The 13,881-nt window shown below is 38.1% G+C and overlaps 1 protein-coding gene across 4 annotated transcripts in view; it reads left to right on the top strand.

Moving 5' to 3' along the window:
- Positions 1 to 13,881, top strand: part of ZRANB1 (zinc finger RANBP2-type containing 1) — a 62,624-nt gene that overhangs the window by 22,983 nt on the left and 25,760 nt on the right. Inside the window, exons 1-2 of one of the 4 annotated variants that reach the window (XM_078076997.1) lie at positions 1,170 to 1,188; positions 2,470 to 3,320. The exons of 1 other annotated variant lie outside the window; for it this stretch is intronic. In XM_078076997.1, the coding sequence (XP_077933123.1) occupies positions 2,507 to 3,320 (814 nt within the window). In that variant the 5' untranslated portion in view covers positions 1,170 to 1,188; positions 2,470 to 2,506. Of the gene's footprint in view, positions 1 to 1,169; positions 1,189 to 2,469; positions 3,321 to 13,881 lie in introns of those variants that run through there. 2 more of the 4 variants (XM_036103067.2, XM_036103068.2) reach the window with 2 other exon arrangements.

Below are 13,881 nucleotides of genomic sequence, written 5' to 3'. Positions count from 1 at the left end.
TAATTTTAGCCATTCTGACTGGTGTGAGGTGGTATCTCATTGAGGTTTTGATTTGGATTTCCCTGATGCCGAGCGATATTGAACACTTTTTCATGTGTCTGTTGGCCATTTGGATGTCTTCTTTGGAGAAATGTCTGTTCATGTCTTCTGCCCATTTCTTGATTGGATTCTTTGTTCTTTTGGTGTTGAGTTTGATGAGTTCTTTATAGATTTTGGATACTAGCCCTTTATCTGATATGTCATTTGAAGCAAGCATGAAGTTTTGAATGTGAATATTTTAAATGAAATACTGAAATTACTTATAGTAGCCCTGGATATATATTAATTACGTCATTTGTTCTTGTCATAAGTTTCTACTTGATCATGTTTTTTTCCAATAGCACAAGCAACTTATTTATATTTCATTCTTGAGAAACTAAAGGAAGAAACTGCCTAATGAATATGAAAATTGCCATTAAATTAGAGTGTCCATTTTATGGATGCTTATATGATTATAGTTTCTTGCTCTTCAACACACTTTTGGACTGGTGTTAGAGTGTGTGTAATCCGTGTGTACAAAGTAAATTTCAAAATCTAAGCAATATAAATATAAATAAGGTGGGTTAGGGAAAAAATACAGTTGCTGAAGGAGAAAAAGACTTCAGGCTAAATACAAGCCATATTTATTTTTTGCTTTTTCTGCTTACTTGGTTTACACCACCTTTTTCTCTTCAGTAATAACAAGTAATATGGGTAGGAACTGACTTAACACTACTAAGTTAATATTAACAATGCCATTAGTGCATATACACACATGTTTAAGGCTTTAGAGAAAAATGTCTTTCCTGTCCTGACCAGCCCAATCAGTTAGCTAATTTTATTGTTAAATAAATTTAATTTATTAAAGTGCTAAATACAGTAGTCCATTATTAAAAGAAATGAGTAGGATTAAAATAAAGGCTTTTTAAAAAAATAAATACTTCTGGATAAAGTTAGCAGGCTTCCATTGAAACTCAGTTTTGGTTTCCTTTACAGGACTAGCTATTCACAGTCAGAACCACTTAGCACGCTTTGCCCGTAGCGTCTACTGAGGAAGTCAGAATCTGAGCCAGCTTGAAGACTGAATCTTGTCTTTGGTCTGATTTATAAACCATACTTTTATTCTACCATGTGCAAGGTGGAGGTTATAGCATGGAAACTAAAACCTTAGTAAGTGTGATTTTTATTTTGGCTAATAAATTATAGCCTTTCTTGTAGTGAATTTGTCCTCTTAACGGAGTTCACAGTATAAATGGAGTGAGGACTTGGCAAACAGGGACACAATAATACACATACAAAGCCAAAGATTGAGCTTTTCAGGTCAGGAAAAATCTCTGAGAAAGGGAGGCAAAAGCTTCTGTTACTCTGCCTAGGATTTTTCACTTTTCTGGTTAAAAATAGGTGGCAGGATGATATTTAGTTGAGAAGGGATATAAGAAAATGGCTTTAGTGGCAGCCATTAAAGTAAGTAATTATTAAATTTGCTGTGGAAGTTACTTCATAAATTAGTTGGCATTAAATCAGGAAGTATTCATTTTAGTGTAGTGTTAGTAATAAGCCCAGTGTAGAATCCTGGGAACCTTTTAAAATATTGAATATGTGTTTAGTATGAATTGAATTTTGAGTATGTTTTAAATATTGAATATTTTTCATATAAGTATGAATATTCAAAATTATATTGGCATGAATATGCTAGTAGTTATCTTAGGGACGTTCCGGCAATTTTATTGTCCCAATAGGTGATGTACAGTTTTTATTTTTTTTGTGCTCCAGACAGAACTAGATTTTGAAGGTGTAGGCTATCAAGGAACTTAATCTGTATTTCAGTGTTATTTTCTGATTGTAAGGATTACTCTTCAACATTTTTCTTTTCTGCCTGTGCTTATTAAGAGCAGTGGATAAGTAGCACCTTTAAGCTGCTTTTTCTTCCTTAGCAAAAATAATAGAATTGACTTTGTTTGATCTTCTGAATTCTTCAGTGAATCAAACAGAACGATACTGTACCTAGAGAGCATAAGAATCTAAGTTTTCATAATTTGAGAATGGTTATGTGTTTATTTGGTTTGTGTTCTTTCCCTTCTCTTTGAATCTTAGCTGTTTGTTACTTTTCTAAATTGATGGTGATGACCTGGCTTAAATTAAACATTTCTATTAGCGGCTTCTCTGTTTTAACTTGCTTCCCTCTTAGAATAAACCTCCCTTTTATCTCCTGCTTATCTCTTTTGCATTCTAAAGTACAATTTCATTAAATCCCTGAGGTCTAAGATTTTTTCTTTGGGAGCTTATCTCTGGTGTCTCTAATGGAAATTGGAAAAATAAGGATAGTTCATTGCTAAATCTTACAGGCTTCTTTTGAGAGATTTATATTTTATAAGTTGAAGGGTACTTTTGGGGCACAGAGATGGAATTATGTAGTTACTGTTTTAATAACCATGTCCTAATTATTTATAGCTTCCTGCCTGACATAACTCACTTCAAGAAGAGCACAATGTCAGAACGTGGAATTAAGTGGGCTTGTGAATATTGTACGTATGAAAACTGGCCATCTGCGATCAAGTGTACTATGTGTCGTGCCCAAAGACCAAGTGGAACAATTATTACAGAAGATCCATTTAAAAGTGGTTCAAGTGATGTTGGTAGAGATTGGGATCCTTCTAGCACTGAAGGAGGAAGTAGTCCTTTGATATGTCCAGACTCTAGTGCAAGACCCAGGGTTAAGTCCTCGTACAGCATGGAAAATGCAAATAAATGGTCATGCCACATGTGCACCTATTTGAACTGGCCAAGAGCAATCAGATGTACCCAGTGCTTATCCCAGCGTAGGACCAGGAGTCCCACAGAATCTCCTCAATCCTCAGGATCTGGTTCAAGACCAGTTGCTTTTTCTCTTGATCCTTGCGAGGAATACAATGATAGAAATAAACCGAACACAAGGACCCAGCATTGGACTTGTTCTATTTGCACATATGAAAACTGGGCCAAGGCTAAAAAATGTGTTGTTTGCGATCATCCCAGACCTAATAATATTGAAGCAATAGAGTTGGCAGAGACTGAAGAGGCTTCTTCAATAATAAATGAGCAAGACCGAGCTCGGTGGAGGGGAAGCTGCAGCAGTGGGAACAGCCAAAGAAGATCGCCTCCCACTACGAAACGGGACTCTGAAATGAAAATGGATTTTCAGAGGATTGAATTGGCTGGTGCTGTTGGCAGCAAGGAGGAACTTGAAGTGGACTTTAAAAAACTGAAACAAATTAAAAACAGGATGAAAAAGACCGATTGGCTATTCCTCAATGCTTGTGTGGGTAAGTTTCTACATTTTTTGAATGGGATAGGAAAAGGTATTAAAAATGACATGAAAGATATAAGCAGGGTCAATATTATTTAGCATTTCGGTCATTCAGCATGATAGCTGTACTCCCACTATGCATGCATGAGAATCTCTGTATTTGTGATCTTGTTATAACTTTGTTCTAAATTGCCTCCATTTCATTGTGTGTCTTTCTGTCATTAGGGAGAAAAACTTTTTAAGTTAAAGCAAAGTTTTTTACACATCAGTAGGAGAAAAATATACCTGGAGTTTAAAGCTGCTCCTCTATTTATTGTAACAGGATGTGACTGAGGAACACCAGCTGCTGCTTCATAGTGTTTGTAAACAGTGTGAGCATCTTGTGATGGTAGAAGCTTTAGTCAGATGTTAAAAATATCACAAAAATGTGACTCCAAGAAGTTGAACAAACATAATATTGACCTTGAAAATACTGATGTTAATTTAACGTGAATGTCATGTAGTTAATATTTGCACATTTTATGAAACTGATTTCATGTAGCCAGCTGAGTTCCACAATTCAAATTATGATTTGTATATTTTGTGGTTTTAGTGCTTCCTAAAGAAATTCTGGATATTGGTCCCAGTTACTGGTTAAGACCTGTCGAAAGACCAGGACATGTTGTGAGAGCAGGGTTTTCTCTAGTTTCGACCTTGTGAGGTAAATATTTGTGATGTAATTCACAAAAGGAGTTATTGGACTCCCTGTGCCTTTTTGTTTCTTTTTGAGTAGGTTAGCTTTTTGAATTTTATGACTTAAATTATTTGGATGGGGTGCTTACTTTGACATTCTGTTTTGTAAAGAAAATTTTTGTAAAGGATAATTTGGAGGGACTACTCAAGTTAAATGTTGTGTGGAACAATAGCTAAGCCTGTATTATAGCTTAGCTGTATGTGTATGTTTTTTTCCCAGTATGAATTTCTTTTGTTTATCCTCCCTGAATATAGCTCCAAGAACGGAAGACGTAACTATATGAACTTGTAAGTCCTAAGCGTAGATTTCAAGAAATCTGAGTTTTTTATTTTCGTTTTGTTCCGGCAAAAAGAATGTCCAAGAAGGTGAGTCCTTCTGAACACCAAAACACAGTAGGCACTTAGTAACTCTTGGCTCCAATTTTCTTCTATCCTGAGGACTAGGGATGAAAGCACACTGAGCCATTTTAGGCTATCTGTGTTTTTCCATTTCATCCCATTGATTTTTTTTTCCCTCCAAATTGGGGTACCCTATGTGGTATAATTTTCTTTTTTTTTTTTTAAAGGAGGTACAAAGAGATTTATTTTATTGAGGCCAAAGTTGCAACATAAAATTCACCATTTTGAAAGTGAACAAATCAGTGTCATTTAGTGCATTTAGAGTGTTGTGCAACCACCATCTGTCTGGTACTAAAACATTTTCATCACCCCAAAAGGAAACCCTGTACCATTAAGCAGTTACTCTACCTCCCCTCCTCTCCCAAGTCCCTGGCAATCACGTCTGCTTTCTGTCTCTGTGGATTTACCTATTCTGGATATTCCATATATAAATGGAAGCTTATGTGACCTTTTGTATCTAGGTGTGATTGTCTTTAAATTACCTGGGTGCCTTTTGGAAACTCTTAAAATCATTTTTGCAGGTGGTAATGCACTATGCATACCTTTAGTACAAGGTCGTGTTACAGTACACAGAAGTTTACAGATAGAAATGAAGTACGTTGTGACAATTACTCACCTCTGTTGGGGTCATAGAATCCTTTAGAAATCAGAGGTTCATAGTTTCTTCAGGTTAGTGGATCTCAGGTTAAGAACTTCTTTGAAATATTTTCTCTTGTTGAAACACAAATTAGACCAATCAATATAACTTTGTCTATGTGGCTATTATTTCTTTATGACTACTCTCATTTTGTTGCTCCCTTTTATTTTTTCCATTTTTTTTTTAAAGATTTATTTATTTATTTGAGAGAGTGAGAATGAGAGAGAGAGAGTACATGAGAGGGGGGAGGGTTAGAGGGAGAAGCAGGCTCCTCGCCGAGCAGGGAGCCCAATGTGGGACTTGATCCAGGGACTCCAGGATCATGACCTGAGCTGAAGGCAGTCGCTTAACCAACTGAGCCACCCAGGCGCCCCACATATTCTTATTTCTTTTTTTTTTTTTTTTAAAGATTTAAAAAAATTTTTTTTTATTTGACACAGATATAGCGAGAGAGGGAACACAAGCAGGGGGAGTGGCAGAGGGAGAAGCAGGCTTCCTGCGGAGCAGGGAGCCTGATGCGGGGCTCGATCCCAGGACGCTGGGCTCATGACCTGAGCTGAAGGCAGACGCTTAACGACTGAGCCACCCAGGCGCCCCTCCACATATTCTTATTTCTTTTGGGATAACCATCCTTGTACCTCTTCGCATTTTGATGGCTGTGATTTCATTTTAAAGGTGGAACAAAAACTCATGCCAGCAGGACCAATATTGTATTTGATTTTTTTTCATCTACCAGTTTCTTTATCATTAAGTCCCTACTCCCACCCACTCCAGAGTTTCTAGGTTCTTAGGGCTAAGTATTAATTGTATTTAGTTCTTAGTAATGTGCATTCTGTTTTCCCTTTCAACAGATATTTTTTACTTCACCGTACAATATGGTTTTGAACTGTTGTACCAATTATGACCGTGTCTTTTTTGGGTAGTCCTATCCTGATTTGTAAACATCACTGAAATATGTGTAAAACATTTTTTTGTTTACCTTGTGTTGGGTTAATTAACAGAAGCCCCCATGTACTGAACATTAACCTTTACTTCCCCTTTTCTGCCTGCCTTATGTTCTCCAGATTTCATTAGATATGGTATATTATGGCTTGTCCATGTTAGGCATTTAAGAAAATCATCTCTGTGGTCCCTTTGGTAACACATTTACTAAAAAAAATCATCTCTGAAGTATATACACTAAGTATAAAATATTTACTGAGTATAAATTTATACTAAGTATAAAATGTGAGACAACCCCTTTGAAATTGGAAAAAGTCTCAACCTTTGTAGCTTGTTAAAATAGGATTGAGGAGGATTCAGTTGTTAAGAAGGCAAAAGTAAACTGAAGTGCCAGCAGTATTGAGCAAGTTTCTTTTTTACATGACTGTTGGGTGTAAGTTTCGCCTAAGTCATTATTATTATCTTATGTGGTGAGTGGACGTTGGGGGCAGTGATGCCAAGACCTGACATCAATGAAAGTGGAATCTGGGGGTAGGAACCAGGATGGTAAAGGCAGAGGTGTGAATTTAAATGTGCAGTTGTCTCTGGAATGTCTGCAGTTTGGTGCCAGGTGTTTTCTGGGAGGTCATGTTGGTGCTAATCATAGACTGCCTTTCCTGCTGGATGGATGATGTCCCTAGAGAATAGGGCAGCACTACCTAACACACCATTTTAATTCTGCTATTGTATTGGATCGGTTGCCCTTTAGAAGAACATTTTAATTTGTGACCCAGGTTGATCCCTTGAAAAGATAAACAGGGTCACATAAGAATCCCAGATTAAATCCGTGGTGATAACTTTTTGTATTCCTGAACCCTGGACTTGTGTAACCAGTCCTGTACACCACATTTTCCCTTGAATAGCTGATATTTCCGACTTCTTCCCAATTCAGCGAAGCTGAAACTGAACTGGTCTCTCCCTTAAACCTATTCTTTCATAGTCCCCTTTCTCCCTTGATGACAAGTTTATCATCCCACCGGCTGTGCCCAAAGCCTCGGTCATCCTTGATTCTCCTTTTTCTCTTACTCCTTTCCTACTTGTCAGAAAATCTTACTGGCTCTACCTTCAAAATACATGCAGAATCTGTACTTCTCACTACCCTGGTCCAAACCATGATCCCCTCTGTCCTTTTTTTCTTTTACAAATTGTTCTCCACATAGGAGCTACTCTTCTAAAACTGCTCAGAACTCTTCAGTGATTGTGTTGCTCAGAGTAAAAGCCAGAGTCCCTCAAAGACACTCTAGGCCCCCTCATCTGTGTCCTGCACCTTCCTCCCCCTCCCCATTCCCCCTCCCATCTGTTGCTCTTAACCTCACTCATTCACTTTAGCCACTCTGGCCACCTTTCTTCTCTACAAATAAGCCTCAAACCTTTGTACTTGCTGTTTTCCTCTGCCTGGAATTCTCATTTTCTGGATTGCAGGATTAGCTCATTTAGTTGCTTAAGTTCTTTTCTCAATTGTTCCCTTCTCATTGAGGCTTCCCCGACTGCTGTATCTACAATTTCAGCCCTGTCCTCATCCCCTTCCCCTGGTTTTAATTTTCTTTACAACACTTGTTAATTTCCACTTTATTATTTGTCTCTTTTCTTCCTTAGAATTTAAGCTTGGTGAGGGCCAGGAGTTTTGTTTCCTTCACAGTTGTATCCTAGTACTTAAAGCAGTGTCTGATACATAGCAGGCATTCAGGCATTTGTTAAGTCATTCAGCGAGTAAGCCCTTGTGGAAACTGAGATCTGGACAAATAGACCTTTATGCTTTTCTGAATTTCTAGATTTTTTACTTTCTTCCTAGCTTTCTGTATTTTTTACTTTACAAACTACCCCTGGGGTTTGACCCAGTGGGAGCCAACGTGACTTTTCCCTATTAGGAGAACAATACCTTAACATATAATGTATTATTTGTTTCAGGGGTACAGGTCTGTGATTCATCAGTCTTACACAATTCACAGCGCTCACCATAGCACATATCCTCCCCAGTGTCCATCACCCAGCCACCCCATCCTTCCCACCCCCCTCCACTCCAGTAACCCTCAGTTTGTTTCCTGAGATTAAGAGTCTCTTATGGGGGGTGCCTGGGTGGCTCAGCCGTTAAGTGTCTGCCTTCAGCTCAGGTCATGGTCCCAGGGTCCTGGGATTGAGCCCTGTGTTGGGCTCCCTGCTCAGCGGGAAGCCTGCTTCTCCCTCTCCCACTCCCCCTGCTTGTGTTCCCTCTCTCGCTGTCTCTCTCTCTGTCAAATAAATAAATAAAATCTTTAAAAAAAAAAAAGAGTCTCTTATGGTTTCTCTCCCTTTCTGGTTTCGTTTGTGTCCCCTGTTGAGAATCACTGACTTACGGGCTAAATCAGAATCTTATCAGTGAGCATGCTGAAATGGAATCATGAGGATTGTAGTCTGGGGTATTCCTGAGCAAAATTTTGATGTGTCTAAAAACTTACAGGTTTTTTTTTTTTTTTTTTAAGATTTTATTTATTTGAGAGAGAGAAACAGCGACAGAGAGCATGAGCAGGGAGGAGAGGGAGAAGCAGGCTCTTGGCTCAGCAGGGAACCCGGTGCAGGGCTGATGCCGGGACTCCGGGATCATGACCTGAGCGGAAGGCAGACGCTTAACTGACTGAGCCACCCAGGCGCCCCATAACTTACATGATTCTTAAAACATAGGAAATATGTTAGAATTGACTTTTTCTTTCGGGTTGTCTGCAAAGATAGTTCTATTTGATCAAATATTTCCCCTCTTCTCATAACTGTATTGAAAATCAATATTTGTGGCTGTTATTTTCTGCCCTGACGCCAGTTGTATTTTGGCCCCTTGCCCGTGTACCGTGTCCTACATAGCCACTCCAGGGTGCCAGATGCAACTGTAGAAACACCTATGACTTAATATGGTGCTAAACATGTCAGAATATGTTTGTCTGTTTGCTTTCACTAATACTCTTTTTTCATTGTATTTTCTAATTTTTTAAATTTTTTTTACTTTTGTCATTTTTAACAAAAATTAGCAAGGTATAGGCTTATTACATTTAAAAATATTGTTTATTTTGGTATCATTATTAAGAATTATAGATATGAATGGTTTTTCTCAAGGAAGTAAACTATTAAGGTTGTGTAAATGTTTTTCTGGAAAAACAAATGTGTTGCAAAATGTCATGTTCAAGGTAATTTTTTTAATGGTGACTTTATTATTTAGTTTAGAGATATAGTGTGTCTGGTCAAATGAGTGTTGTACAATAATCCAAACAAAATTTTATTAACTTCGACAGAAGAAAAAGTCCTGTACAATTAGTTTTTGAGAGATGGAAATACTATGAACCGCAGTGATAATAAGGTGATGTATACCAAGGACAGTACCACATCAGAACAAAACAAAAGGAAATCTTTGACGTAAGATACAATGGCGATTTTACCTATTTATTAAGATGTCTTTGTGGCTGACTTTTTAACTTTAGAGGAAACTGAGGGCATATAAATTAGTGTAAGGAAAGAAATGGAAGAGGCTTCTATTCTCTAGTTTGGTGTTCTTTGGCTTTAAAAATTAATTTGCTGCACAGAGATACCTTACTGATGACTTACCTGAAGGCACAAAACATGAAATATCTTGCAAAATATGCTATTAGGGAGAGGAATTAGTGTCTAAAGTTGTATTTTTTAGGTGCCCACTACTGCTTGCTTTCACCGCCCCCCCCAGCCTTTTCTGATTTACACAACTGATTGAAATAGTGTAACAGGCAGATGCCTTCTGGCCCCCCAAGGCATTTGAATTCTAATCCCCAGAGTATATGAATGTGCTACTTTACATGGCAAAAGGGATCTTGCAGATGTAGTTAAATTAAGGACCCTCAAATGGAGAGAGATGACCTCCTGTTGTTTGGGTGGGCCCAGCATAATCATAAGGGTCCTTATAAACAAGAGGGAGACAGGAGAACATGTGTCACAGAAGGAGATATGACAGTGGAGCAACAGAGGTCTTAGTGGTGCGGGGCTGTGAGCTGAGGAATGCTGGCAGCCTCTATAAGCTGGAAAAGGCAAGGCTCCCCTAGACCCTTCCAAGGAGTACACTTTGGTTTTAGCCCAGTGAGAGCCGTGTGGAACTTCTGGTCTTGCCCAGATTTTAAGATAAAAGATATGAATTGTTTTAAGCCACTAAATTTGTAGTAATTTGTTAGAGCAGCAATAGGAAATTAATATGAACAGCATTTTTTTTTTTTTAATTACAAATATCAAGTCCAGGGTGTCATGTGTGTTTCTGATCTCTTGGTTATAAATCACAGGTTTCCATAATCCTGGCTTGGGTTTAGTTAATTTGGTAGAACTGCTCACAGAACTCAGGAAAACCTTTTACTTACTAGATGACTAGTTTATTATAAAAGGCTAGAACTCAGGAACTAGATGGAAGAGATGTAGAGGGCAAGGGAAGGGGCTTTCGATGTCCTGTTGGCTGCCACTCTCCCAGCACCTCCGCATGTTCAGCAGCCCGCAAGCTTACTGAGGCTTAATTACACAGGTAAGATCGATCAAATCATTGGCCACAGGTGAATAATTCACCCTCCAGCTCCTCTCCTTTCCCAGGAGGTAGGAGTGGGATGGTGCTGAAAGTTCCAACCCTTTAATCCCAAGGTTGGTTCCCTTGGCAACCAGCCCCCATCCTTAGGTGTTTTCCAGAAGTCACCTCATTAACATAAACTCAGAAGTGGAGAAAGGGACTTGTTTTATGAGTAACAAAAGACATTCGGTTTTCCCTTTATGTCTCCGGAGCAATTTCAGGAACTGGGAACAAAACTAAATTTATTAACAAAAGATGCCCCTAGGGATCTTACTGAGAAAATTACAGGGGTTTTAGTAATTATGTGCCAGGAACAGTAGATACATATTTCTTAATCACAGTGGGTTTTTCTTTTTTAGTTAGTTTTCTTTTTTTGTTTTTGCTCTGTGTTTGAAAGGAGTACTGTTACAGGAACTTTTGAATAATGTTTGATGACTGTGAATATTAATGTTTTCAATCTTGCCTTTTTTCCAAGTCAACTAAATAAATATGCCTAAATGAAGCTGATTGTTGAGCCCCAAGATGGGGCTGCATGGTTAGGTCACATTATTTGTACGGTTTTTAGTATGACATTTCTGTAGTATGTTTGCTTTGCTTGTGTTTGCCTGTTTTCAGTTTGGTATACTACAGCTGTTCGGACAATCTGTTTTCCACCTTGAGAAGTTTTTCTGCCTTATGGATCGCCTTCGCGGCCATCGTCACTTCTGACTTGGTAGCCCAGTAGCAGGTCTTTGTTCTAATATTTAAGTTTTAGAGATCATCTTCTGGGAGTTCAGAGAGGGAGCTAATGAAATTGTTCACTGTTCTGATAGATTTTAGGTTATGGTTATTTTTTAAGTGCTGGATTTATTCCAGGATGCTAATGAACCATTTTGTTTGAGTATGAACTTGATTTTGTATTGGTACGAGACTGAGTGTTTTACTGAAAGATACTCTTCTGATTTTAGAGTCCTTTTTCCCTTAATACTTGGCTTTTTTTCCTTAATACAGGTAGAACCTGAAAAAACCTCTTGGAGGTCTTAATTTGTCTTTGACATTTAAAACCATCACATTTTTTAAAAAAAAAAAGCATAAAAAAATAAAAATGGTTTGTTAAAATATCCTATTGAAAGCTTTTAATAGAATCCAAAATACATGCAGACTCCTGCAGCAGATCTTTGGCACTGTATCCATAAAAGGAAAGTAAGCTGCTGGAGTGCCGGCAATGCCTTGTATGTCCTTGGCTAACTCTCTGTGATGCTCCTACGTGGGCGCGTGTGTGTAGCTACCAAAACTGAGGTGTCTTCACTCCATACACATTCTGGCTTGTGAATCTCCTTCCTATCCAAGGTAGTTGATGTTATAGGTAATAGAATTATTTTTAGCACTGTGAATGGAGTATCTCTTCAGATAGCTTTTGTCTTGTTTTTCTTCAAGTTTCTAAGGATTTTCTCTTGTGATTGGAACTCTGGATATAAAAATTTTATGTTACGATTTTTAAGAAAATTGTGATAATTCTCAGCAATGTCAAAGACTCCGATCAGTAGGGAACATGCACATACTTTGTTTCTCCTGGCCAGTTCATTCTGGCTTTTGAAAGTGCTTCCTGACACCTGGGATGAGAAAGAAGTTTCTAGGAATGAGTGTGTCTCTTAAGGCAAATGGATGGGAATGGCAGAAATAGAGCCCCCGTGGCATACTTCTGGTTGCCTTTAGTCTGAGACGCAATATCTGTCTTTTAGAAATGATTGATTACACTGGCCTGCCAACTAATAATGTGCCTCCTTATGCTGAGAGTGGGAGTCCGTCAGGTGATTTTTGATTCTGTGGTACTGACATTTGAATATGCATTATTGATTTAGTAAAGGCTTTCATTTTTAAAAAGCATTATATTAAATGAACACATTGAGTTATGAAATCCAAATGTATTGTTTAAATATTAAATATAAAAAGATGTGTTTAGACTCAGCGAACTTTACTGTTTACCATAAAATAACTTTAATTTAAAACATTTATTAAAGAAAACTATTAAAAAAATCAAGCGGTAGAGAGGGAAGAGTTTATAAAGAAAAACAAATTTTTCTTTTTTTCACTCCCAGTCCTGCTGTGCAGAGACAGCTTTTTCCCCCATCAACCTTTTATTGTGAGAAATTTCAAAACCTGCAGAAGAGTTAGAAGTATAACTATATTATATGCCTTTGACTTACATTTTCCAGTTGTTAATACTTTGCCACATTTACTCTCTATTTGTCTTTCTGTTTCTCCTGAACCATTTGAGAGGTAATTGCAGATGTTGTGACGTTTTGCCCCTAAATAGTTCAGCATGTATGTCCTAAAAACAGACATTTTCCCTGCATAACTACATAATATGATTATCCAGAAAATTTAATATTCAAAGTCCATATTCAGTTTCACTGATAGCTATTGATCCAATCCCATTCAATCAAGGATTGTACATTTTAGCTATTAGTGTTCTCGCGTTAGGCCCCTCTTTTCTAAACGGTGCCTCAGATGGTTTTTGGTTTTGTTTATTCTTTCATGAGATAAACATTTTTTCTTTTCTTTTAAAGATTCTACCTATCTATTTGACAGAGAGATAAAGAGCACAAGTAGGCAGAGCGTCAGGGAGGGGGAGAAGCAGGCTCTCCCCTGAGCAGGGAGCCCGATGCGGGACTCGATTCCAGGATCCTGGGATCATGACCTGAACCGAAGGCAGACGCTTAACCAACTGAGCCCCCCAGGTGCCCCGAGATAAACATTTTCAAAGAGTCAAGGCAATTTTTTCACAGAATGACACTCAATTTGGAAATTAATAGATTAAATTAAAATATTTTATCTTTTTTTGGGGGGGAGGGAGGAATACTACATAGGTGATATTGTTTGAAACAACACCTCTAATATGTCTGAATTGTGTCCTTGTATCATTTTTTCTCTTTTTTAAAAATTTATTTTAACTGTGGTAAAATACATGTGACAAAATTTGCCATCTGAACCATTTTTTTTAAAAGATTTATTTTAGAGAGAGCACAAGTGGGAGGGGCAGGGAGAGGGAGAGAGAATCTCAAGCACTGACTCCCTACTAAGCGTGGAACCTGACACGGGGCTCAGTGTCAGGACCCTGAGGTCACTACCTGAGCCGAAACCAAGAGTCGACACGTGACTGACTGTACCACCCTGGTGCCCCACCAAGCATAACCATTTTTAAGTGTACGGTTCAGTGGCATTAAGTACATTCATATTGTGCAGTCATCACCACCATCCCTCTCTGGAACTTTTTCCGTTTTGCAAAACTGAACTCTGTATCCATGAACG

The sequence above is a fragment of the Halichoerus grypus genome, chromosome 7, assembly GCF_964656455.1.
Source record: "Halichoerus grypus chromosome 7, mHalGry1.hap1.1, whole genome shotgun sequence".
Classification (NCBI taxonomy): Eukaryota; Metazoa; Chordata; class Mammalia; order Carnivora; family Phocidae; genus Halichoerus; species Halichoerus grypus.
Note: the sequence above shows the minus strand (reverse complement) of the source record. Positions and strands in the feature narration are given on the sequence as shown.